Source organism: Papilio polytes, unplaced genomic scaffold (assembly GCF_000836215.1).
Source record: "Papilio polytes unplaced genomic scaffold, Ppol_1.0 DF824493.1, whole genome shotgun sequence".
Classification (NCBI taxonomy): domain Eukaryota; kingdom Metazoa; phylum Arthropoda; class Insecta; order Lepidoptera; family Papilionidae; genus Papilio; species Papilio polytes.
The window spans coordinates 196,616-207,749 of NW_013524711.1; the positions used below are offsets into that span (position 1 = coordinate 196,616).

General features: G+C 32.3%; 1 protein-coding gene across 2 annotated transcripts in view; it reads right to left on the reverse strand.

Moving 5' to 3' along the window:
- Positions 1-414: 414 nt before the first annotated feature.
- The window catches only part of LOC106111294 (M-phase inducer phosphatase 1-like), a 34,585-nt gene continuing 23,865 nt past the window's right edge, over positions 415-11,134 (reverse strand). Inside the window, exons 1-5 of one of the 2 annotated variants that reach the window (XM_013293436.1) lie at positions 6,229-6,414; positions 4,742-5,246; positions 2,842-3,667; positions 1,460-1,611; positions 415-602 (exon numbers count right to left, since the gene is read on the reverse strand). In XM_013293436.1, the coding sequence (XP_013148890.1) occupies positions 423-602; positions 1,460-1,611; positions 2,842-3,667; positions 4,742-5,155 (1,572 nt within the window). In that variant the 5' untranslated portion in view covers positions 5,156-5,246; positions 6,229-6,414 and the 3' untranslated portion in view covers positions 415-422. Of the gene's footprint in view, positions 603-1,459; positions 1,612-2,841; positions 3,668-4,741; positions 5,247-6,228; positions 6,415-11,134 lie in introns of those variants that run through there. The other variant, XM_013293356.1, reaches the window with a different exon arrangement.

The window sequence follows — 11,134 nt, forward strand, 5'->3', positions numbered from 1 at the left end:
TTATCGAGAAACGTTCAGCAGTTTAGGATACACACTCTAACAATCTAAACGCATTTATTAGTCAGTTACATACATTTAAAAGTTTAAATGTTTGTTATACTTTGTAGCCAAAACTACTGAACAGATTTAGACTAATAAGGTGTCATTAGATTCGTCTTCTTCTCAGGAGTGTCATAGGTGACATTATAATGACACAAAACACATACTATTGACGTCAGAGTTAAAATAAAAAACACCGAATTCAAATCTCACGTTAAAACTTGTTTTTTTCATTTCTAAATATTTTTTTTAATGTTTTTGAATATATTCATCTATTACTGATCACTTTTTTAAGTATTTTTTCAATTTAAAATCAAATTAACAATATAAAAAAACCAAAGTACAATACAACAGGTAAAATTAGGCTTCCTGCAGACGTATACTTACAACTTAGGCCCCCTTTCCAACGAGAACTCGCAGTGGAAGATCAGAATATTCCTTTTGTCACCGGATTTCGGCAGCGGCTCATTGACAAGTGTCAAAACTTGCTCCGGAGTGTACAAATTGATAGCGCCCAGAATATGGCCGCCTTCAAACTCGTATGGGTAACGACAGTCTATCACCTGCAAGAGGAAAAACCTGTTAAAACCTGTTTTATAAAGTAATTTAATTTAAAACAAGTAAATTACTAGAATAATGAAGGAATTGGCTGAGAATTTAAGTTGGCAACATTGATACTTTGCTGTTATTGGCTGAAAATTTAGGTAACCATAGCAACCTTGCTGTTATTGGCTGAGAATTTAGGTAACCATGGTAACCTTGCTGTTATTGGTTGAGAATTAAGTAACCATTGTAACCTAACTTTACTGTTTGGTTTGAGGTTTATCGACATGGAGTTTTTGTCCTAACAGAGCTTTTTTTCGTATTTACCTACTCCCAAGTTAAATAACGTGAAAATATATAACCTAAAGCGTGACGTAAGTGTAGGGCTTTTTATTAAAGGAAGAATTATTTAAAAATATGCTCTTAGGCCACAAAATAGTGTGTTTACACTTTATTATATTAGTATAGCTGGTTCCGTGCGACTTCATTCGCATAAAATTATGAAAATTTTATTTCGTTGTTTACATTTGTCAAATTATCAATTGCAAATGTCAAAGTGACATGACATTATGACAAACCATGGCAACCTTGCTTCCTTGATGTTGGCAGCAGCTTATGATCTCTTTCCCACATCAGAGTTTTTATCCAAAATATTTACCCCCTAAGTTAAATGGCGTGAAAATACATATCCTAAAGCGTGACGTAAGTGTAAGGCTTTTTATTAAAGGAAGAATTATTAAAAATATGGTGTAATTGCTGACATCTTAGGTAACAAAGAAGTGTGTTTACACTTTATTATGATAGTATAGATGGATTAGAATGGTAGTTTATTAGTAACAAAGGGTTTTGTATTACGAAGACACGAGCGGTAACTTACCTGGTAACTACTGACGCTGTCATCGTACTGTCCTTGCAGTAAGCCAGCGAGCGTGTCGCAGGATATAGACTTGAGGTCCGCGTGGTCGCCGTGGGTCAGAGGTAACGCGAACGGTAGAGAAAAATCCCCGATTAGATCGGGCTCGACCACAGCTAAAAAAAATATTTACTAATTATTTTATGGTTTTTTTTTTTATTTTTTATTTCCTGCTGGTATGTTTTTTTGCAGCAACCTTATTATCTTTGTAGTTTTTTTTTTCTAGTTCTTCACCTTGTTTTTTCTTTTCTTTTTCTTTATTAAAAAATTAAAAAAATATATTTTACGGTTATTACCCTAAATTGCCTTAAAATAATTATATTAATATTATAAATGTGAAAGTTTAGATGGATGTTTGTTAGTTTGTAGCCTAAACTGCTGAAAGGATTTGGATGAAATTTGGCATACATGTAGAGGATAGTCTGGAAGAACACATAGGCTTTTTATAATGGTGGCAAACGAGCAAGTGGCCATCTGAATTCACCAAAATGGCAAAATGCCCTGCCCATAGACATCCGCAATTGCAGATGCGTTGCCTACCCTTATCCGACAGAGGAGACGAACATAAAGAGGATATTTCCCTTTCCTATGCATCTCCACCGTCAAATCCACTTCCTCTTCCCATTCTCTCCTTATAAGAAAAGGGTGGTAAAAAGGGACTTAAATTAGATTTTGTTTTTTTACCACGCGGACGGAGTCGCAGGCGAGAGCTAGTTAATTTATAAAATGTCTCAATATAGTTTAAATAATTTACATATTTACTAAAATGTATCAGTTTTAAAATACATTTTGGATGGATGGATGAATATAAGATATAAAAATTCGGTAACAACACATGCGAAGCTATTTTTTTTTCAATGATACGCGGACAGACGCAGGTAAAAGGTAGGGGATAGGATATTTTATATATTTTTTTGTTACTAAATAATTCAAAAACGGCTAAACAGATCTGAATGTAAATCTCTACAAAGATAGATAGTAAGTTTGTTATTGTTTATAGGTGTTACTAGCTGTTCCCGCCCGGCTTCATCCGCATGAAATTATGAAAATTTTATTTTATTGTTTACATTTGTCAAATTATCAATAGCAAATTTCAACATGACATGACAAATCTTGGCAATCTTGCTTTTTTGCTGTTGGCAGCAACTTATGGTCTCTTTACCACATTAGGGTTTTTAACCAAAATAACCCCCTAAGTTATAGCGTGAAAATATATAGTCTAAAGCATAACGTAAGTGTAGGGCTTTTTATTAAAGAAAGAATTATTCAAAAATATGGTGTAATTGCTGACATGTTAGGTAACAAAGTGTGTGTTTATATTATATATAGATAAAAAAAATACTTACATCGTGCAAGCGCTGACATAATAGATGCGTTATTTTCAGAATAAGCCCGTTGCAGTACTGGTCGTTTTTCTAATTGTGGGCTTTCACAGTTAGATTTCCTCCGTTTGTTACAACCGTTTTCTAACTCATTAACTTCAGTACGTTTCTGTGATTTACTTCCCGGTGATTCTGTTATCGAGAACAGTGAAACCCTAGCTTTAGATAAACTCATACTACGATGTAACGGTTTCTTTAAATAATCCTTATTTGTGATTATATTTTCTTTTATTGTACCAGATAATAATTCATTGAAATTCTCGATTTTAGGTGAATTTGATATATCATCGAGTTCGAGAAATGGTTCTTCGAATTCAGATACGAAACCGCTTTCCATAGACGCTGTTGATTCTGAGGGGAATCTGACACTTGTATCTTTTGTTGGCGTTTCGTTGAATTTTAACGATTTTTTCACTGAAATTGATGTTTTTTTAGTCGCAGGTGAGGTGAATTCGAAACTCTCGTCTTCGAAGTTTAGCATTCTTGTTGCGTTTATGTTTGGTTTGTTAAACGAAGTCGACGCTTCATTGTCAGCTAATGGTGCACCGAATACAAAATCTTTTGAGCTGATTTTCCTCGTGGAACTCCTCCCTCTGGATATAATATCAGGGCTGTCTGTTGATATTATCTCGTATTTAGAGCATTGGTCGAAATTGTCAGCGTCGAATTCCTCTTCCAAATCGTGTAGTGTCTCAAAACCGTTGTCCAAATCTGTACTTAAATCCTTCTCGGGGACATAAATGTCGTTTAGTTTTTCATATTTCTGTGGTAATGCATCCGTGAAATCGAACTGGAATGAGAAATGTAATGTTATAGTACTAGCTTTTGCATGCGACTCCGTATGTGAAATTTAGAAATAATAATAAAGAGATGAGAAAATATAGAAAAAATAGTATTTCTAACGGTGAGAGAATTTTTACAATCTGCCCAATAGTTTTTGTGCCTGTTCATTACAATAAAACAAAGATTTCCTCTTTATAATATTAGGATAGATCATAAAGAGAAAAGATTTGTTTTTTTTTAATTATTTATGTGAAATAACTCAAAAACTATTTGATCTGTTTAAAAAATTCTTCAACCATTAAAAATGGCCTAATTTAAGTCCCTTTCTCTTTACCACCCTTTTCTTATAAGAGGTTGGGAAGAGGAAGTGGATTTGACGGCGGAGATGCATAGGAAGGGGAAATATCCTCTTTATGTGTGTCTCCTCCTCCGTCGTATAAGGGTAGGAAACGCCTCTGCAATTGCGGATGTCTATGGGCAGTCGCTTCGCCATTTTGGCGGTTTCAGGTGGCCGCTTGCTCGTTTGCCATCTTATGTTATAAAAAAAAAAAGCTCTTATCACTGAAAAACATAGGTATAGTTTTATTATTTTTTTAATTCTCGCGGGCTAAATTTATCATAGATATAGGACAGTCTGAAAGAACATTTAACTAATAAAGTTTGTAATCCTGCGGACAGAGTCACAGGCGACAGTTAGTCTTAATGTTTCAATGTTTGAGAATGAATTCAGATAATTAAATAAATGTATGTAAAGAGTAGATTTTTTTAAAATACCTATAGAATATTTAAAACATAGTAGAAATTAGATAATCTTTTTATGTATTTAATGTGAAAAACAAGCTATTTATCGGAATTCGCTGAAATAGCGAAACGCCTAAACATCCAATTACAAGACAACAAAGAGAAAATTTCCCCCATCTTTATCCCCCTAATCAAAATCCGACCCTTTCCTTGAAAATTGACTAAAAAAATGGTTTACCGGCAAATAAACGGAATTGCTTCCAATTCCTATATTGTGTGGAATTACAACAGGGATGTATCTAACAATACATTTTAAAACTATTAGATTAAAAAAACTTACCTTAGTCGACCAATTATTGACTTTCTCAGTAGACACTAATGATCTGAAAGTCTCTGCGAATGAACAATCTCTTGTTTCTTCCTCCATATCTAGTTTTATGAATGTTTCGCTTAATAACGGGCTTTGATTCTCTTTGTTAGACATTTTAAATTTACTCCTTTCTTCGAATATTTTAGTTATTTTAGATGTACTCCTTTTAAGTCTGTCTGAGCGACTTGTTAATGGTGAAATAGGTCCTATTAGCGGTGAATTTCTTAATCTTTCGATTGTCGGTGATATCCTTTCTAAGATTGGTGAGTTTATTGGTCTGTAAGGTGAGTTTTGTAGTTCTCCGAGTACTCTCCGTTTAGGTGTAGCTATAGGAGAACTGTGTGGTGATTGTTTTGAGTTGAAGTCCAATGAGTGCGGATTCATTTTCAGTTTGAAGTTTGTGGTTAGAGCTTCGCTCTGTTTCCGCTTTTTTCCACCGCTCCCCGAGTTGATTTTGAAGTTTTCTGTTATCAACCTGTAAGAATATTGATGGTTTTAGTATGTAGAGTATTTAATTCAAAATGATTATAGCTAAAATTGATAAAGGAGTGGAAGAAATATTTTAAAACTAGATTATGCAACATGTCTATATTATATCTGTCTAAACAATTTTTTATAATCTTACTAATATTATGTGAATGTTTAGATGGATGGATGTTAGATTTTGTAGCCTAAACTGCCTTTGGTATAGACGTAGAGGATAGTCTGGAAGAACACATAGCATACTCACTCTTGTTTTTTTTTAAATTTCATGCAGATGGAGTCTCAAGCAAAAGCTAGTAATTTTATAAAGCTTATATGGATGTTTGTTAGAGTTTGTAGCCTAAACTGCATGCAGACCTCAATGAGATATAGCAAAGATGTAGAGGATAGTCTGGAAGATAACATGGGCTACTCGGTTATGATTTCTTTTAATTCTAAGTGAATGCAATCAAGGGCAAAAACTAATAACTGTATTACATTTATTAATAGATTAATTTTTTTTAGAATATTACTGACAATAAACGAGATATTTAACCTTTAATGTCTATAACATTTTTGTTATACTTAATGCTAATTATTTTTAGTACATTTCACAACTTAATTTGTACTTAACTAAGCTGACAATCAAGTATAAATTAAATATATCGTTTTATAGTAATAGTCTATTTTTAAAAACATTCACAGATAAATTAACTGTCATTTAAGCTAATTTTCTTTTAAATATTTGCTAAATAAAGGTGGGATTTCATATCAATTACGTATAATAATATAAAAATCGTATTTAATTAGTTTTAGATTAAATCCCACGAAAATTTAAACAATTAAATTCAATACATTTTAAAAACATCGATGGAGTTCATTCCCTAATAGTACTAAAGATAACAATATCTTTTATAAAGGGTAAAATAACAATAGATATGTTTTTTCTTCACGATATTAGGGTTTCGATATAAGTAATAAATGTAACCGGTTACCTTGAAGCCCTTTCCCAATATCCTACATTATTCCGAGTTCAAACGCACAATGAGTACCGTTAGAGGTTATGAGAACGTTCCTTCAGTCCACAAACTACAAATTCCCATGTAAATGCACTTTTAAACTAACATTTTTTTGTATTAATATGTTAAAAACAGGTAGTAGTGAATCAGCTGACAAGTTCGCGCGCTTTAGAGTTTGATTTGACAGCTGTCTATGTGCGATTTGCGTTCGGAAATCCGCTGAACATGAACCAAGTAGGTTTTAGTAGTTATTTTTAAATTATTTTTAAGAACCCATTTTTAAGAAATATTTTGTGTCTTTAACATTATCAGAAAAGTAAAATTTTTGTGTTTGTAGAATATATACAGTTTTTTCAACTACTCAACACTAAAAAATTCAAACTCAAACCAACAAAAAAAAAACTTTTAAATACGAAGTTTTAATGAATGTTTATTAGAAAGTATCTCCAGATTGTATAAGTAGTCTAATAAAGTTTTTTTTAACACAGATGAAGTCGCGCACAGTTAGTATTATAACAAAAACTTCTGTGTACCGTAAATATGTAACATTGTATTCTTCAAGATCATGCGCATTTCTAACAAAAGATAAACATCAGTTTAAGTAAATCTGATCAATATTCAGTAAATTAAACATTTTAGGGATGGGGCGACGGTTTGAATAAAATATCGATTTTAACGGTTCGAAGTTAACGGACGTTATGGTTGTTTTGAAAATATGCGTTCCAATTATTTTAATTAATAATAGTAAAATAATACAATTCTAATTAATACTAGTTAGGAGTAGATAACGTTGTTTTGCAACTAATAGACGATTTTCCTTAAAAAAAAAACTTTACAGAATACTCCTGTTTGTTTGAACTGGGATAATTACCTAAATATACTAGGAGTAGTCTGCGACTTCGTCACGTGAAATAAAAAAAGTGAAAAATATTGCCTATTTTACTGATAACATAGCTTTTTAAGGGTTTTTTTTTTAAACGGCCCAGTAGTTTTTGAGCTATTTCAGTAAATACAAAAATCCAAAAATACAAATCTTTCCTCTATAAAATATTAGTATAGAAGTATAGATAACGCAACAAAAATCGATGTAACGTAATATTACATCTTCAGTTTTAGTTTTTTTAGGCTTTCTGAATACCAGTCAATTAACAAAGTCTTAAATATATTTAAACCTGACTCTGAGACGTTATATGATCCACTAAATGTCCATCCATAAGTTTTTTTTTTATTAAAGGCGACATCTTGTCTTGCAATCAAAGAAATTAATGCATTACATTTGACGTGTACCAAGGAGGTTATAACTGAGAACCTTTTTCCTTGCACCAAGTCAATTCCCGTCTCGGTCATTCATAGCCCACCCTTATGTTTTAACAATGGGGCCCTTGCACTCAACCTTATCACGGTTTGGGTTTTTTTTGCCGAGTTAACGGTACAACGTACAGACAGACAAGGGGACTTTGTGCGTATACGTTAAAGTCTGTTGCATGATATATAAGAAACTTGCGTATTTTTTAATTATAATTAGATATCAAAATCGTATTAATCGTTGTAACTGAAATATAGATTTTTGGACAATGTAAAATATTTTAAATAAGTCGTAAGCCGAGAGAAGTTAAAGTTTAGTGAATTTTTATTTATAGAAACACGCTTTTTATTAATAGTTCCTAAACATTGGTAATAATAAAATATAGCCTATGTTACTCACAGATAAATTACCTTTCTGATGGTGAAAGAATTTTTAAAGTAGGTCCAGTGGTTTTTGAGTTATTTCAATACATACAAAAATAAAAATCTTTCCTCTTTATAATATTAGTATAGATCTAAGTCTTAAGCACTAATTAAGTAATTAATATATTCAAGTTACACTTGTCTTTAAGTTAAAGTTAGTCTTCATAATCTCATTATTATGAAAACACCAAGACGAGTATTGCAATTTCTATTCAATTATACTAAGAACGTTTTTTCAACTGTCAATTGGTACTTGTTATTGTAATACAAGCGATAAATCTTTTGTATTAAGGTCGAAATTCCTTTGTAAAGTTTCGTAAAGGGTTGCAAGGGAAATTATTCAAATTAGTTGGTACGTTGCCCCCTTTTCTTATATTCGTTGAAATCAAGTGTTGCATCGCATTGATTTGCTTCTATTGTTGATGCAAGAAGCGAGTTTAAACGGTTTCTTTTGGCTTTGCTCTTTGTAAAAGATACCAGTAATAAACAATTGAATTAATCATCATATAAATATTATAAATGCGAAAGTTTAGATGGATAGATGTTTGTTAGCGTTTGTAGCCTAAACTGCTGAACGGATCCCCATGAAATTTGGCGCAGGTTTGGTGCATAATCTGGAAGAACACATAAGCTACTTTTTATCTCGGGAATAGTTACGGTTCCCGTGGTATTCATTAATTTAGTTTTTTAATGTTTAATCAATCATTCTGCAACGGTTCAACATATCTTATTGAAATTTGGCACAGATATTAAACAAAGTCTGGGAGTACACATGGGATAAGCTTCATTCCCGAGCGATACGTAGCTTTTTGTAATTTATATAGTTCGTATGTTTTCTAATACAACGCGGACGAAGTCGCGGACAACAGCTCGTTAGATAATAAAGTTATCATAGCACAAACAATTAAAAAAAAATTTGATACATGTTTACGGCCTGTCCCATCACTCGCTGATAGAGGCCCAGATAGCTTAAAACTAGTCAGATAAGGAAACAAAATCTATTTTCATAACATATTATACAGGTTGTATAGTTATCAAACAATTTACAATTTGGTGGGACAGGGCCGTAATCTTATGTTTTAAATAAAATCACTTGTCACGAAAACCGGAAACCTTTCGCATCCCTAGCTAACCTCAAACACGTTAGCGAAGCCGCATCTATATTTAGTCAAGGTTGCAGGAAGGATATCGGCTCAAATACCACGTTTCCGAACGATAATTTATTTCAGGAAATACCTATACCGGATTTGTATGTGGTAACGGTTTTTGGACACTTTTTGCGGTTACCGGAAAGATTAAATAAAACATAATGCTATATGAATCGAAAACCGTATTATAGTTCCGATAACTTTTTAAAATATCACGAATAAAAACGTGCGATTGTCGATTGTTGGCAGCTTCAACCTTTTAGTTATCAACTAAAAATTGAGTAATGTAACCTTCATATATGCTCTTAAGAATCAAAGCGACTACAGTTGTGCGATGGTTTAGTCCAATGTGTGCCAACCTTTAATGTTAAAGTTTCGATGAATGGATATATGTTTGGTACTACGTATCAAAATGGCTTAAGGTTTTTTATTCTTCTTGGCTTTCACACTTAAGTGTATTTAGCCACTGACAAGAGGCTTAAGGATATATATATAAGATGTATTTAGGAATAGATGCAGAACATTCTGGAAGAACACATACCAATAAAATTTTTATTTTTAATTCATTAATGACAGAGTTTTTTAAAGTGCATTTAAATTATTTTTCGATAATAAAACAGAAGAAAAAAAAACAAAAAATGACACGTTCTATTTTCAAAAATCAATTCCATAGCCAACCTGTATTTATGTAGTGACGCCCCAAAAACCAATCGATACAACCGTTATTAACGGTAAAGCACGGGGGTTGCTACCCTATCGTTACATTTATGTCATTGGCGGTTTTGTAATTATAAAAGTATTTTTTTTATAAGTGTTTATATAAATTTTGTCTGAATTACAAATCCTTGAGGTTTTAGCTTAATTTTTTATATCCAAAAATAATACACTATTTCGTATATAACGGGATAAATAAATAATTATTTCCAATAAGAATTTTACAATTCATAAAATTAATAATCAACAATAAATCATTCTTTATACAAAAATGCTTACATAAAAAAATTAAAAAAACTGTCCTTATCAAAGGTCGTTGGGTTATCGATTTTATAACCGAAAATATAAAAAATATAAATTGTCTATTGTCGAGTACTCCCCCAACTTTGGCGCGTGCGGGGAGAACGGCTGCGTGTGGGTGCTACAATAGGAAGGTGCCAAGTGTTAGTTATTGTAAAAGATTTCCATTATACTTTATATTTATTGTACAAACAATTTATTTAACAACTTTTGATCTGTTACTAGTGATTTTTTTAATTAACAGCTCGCAATTTGACTAAACTATCGCAGAACTTGGTCTTGCTTTGATTCCTATTACCTTATATGGAGGTACTTCTCGATTCTTATGTGCCACTAAAAAGTTGTAGCTGCGAAACAAACAAAATCTCACAACAATATAGTCTAAATGTGAGCCAGCTAAAAATGTTTGCTGAAAAAAAGATATTAAAAGCTCAACTTGAAAAGTTGATAGTACAATAAGATCCGACGGGTTTTATCGCAAACAAGTTCGGAACATTCACAAAGCATATTTAAAAAACCATGCGAAGTCTCGAAAAAGGGGTTTTAACCCTCAGTTGTCAGTCGGACTGAGATTAACAAATATAAACTGAATTTGGGATAAAATTAACCTGAATTATAAAAAAAACTTCTATGCTAAAATATGTGTGTTTATTTTATACCATAAGGTAGCAAACAAGCAATCGTCCTGAAATTGCTAAAATACCGAAGTCGCCGCTACCCATAGTTCAAAATGTTCAATTCCAGATAAGTTGATTTAGTCTACGAAGGAGAGAAGAGATAGTTTTGACTGAGGAGAGGATGCATTTAGGGTACAGAAATAGGATAGTTCGATTCCACGGAAGAACCCTGGCTGCAAGTTCTAGTGTTGAACCAAGTGCTCGACCACTTTTTTCTTATAAAACTTTTATAAATTTTTAAATATTAAGACAATACAACTATTGCGTCCATTCCTCGGTCAAATCCACTACATTTCCTATCGTTTCCTTATAAAG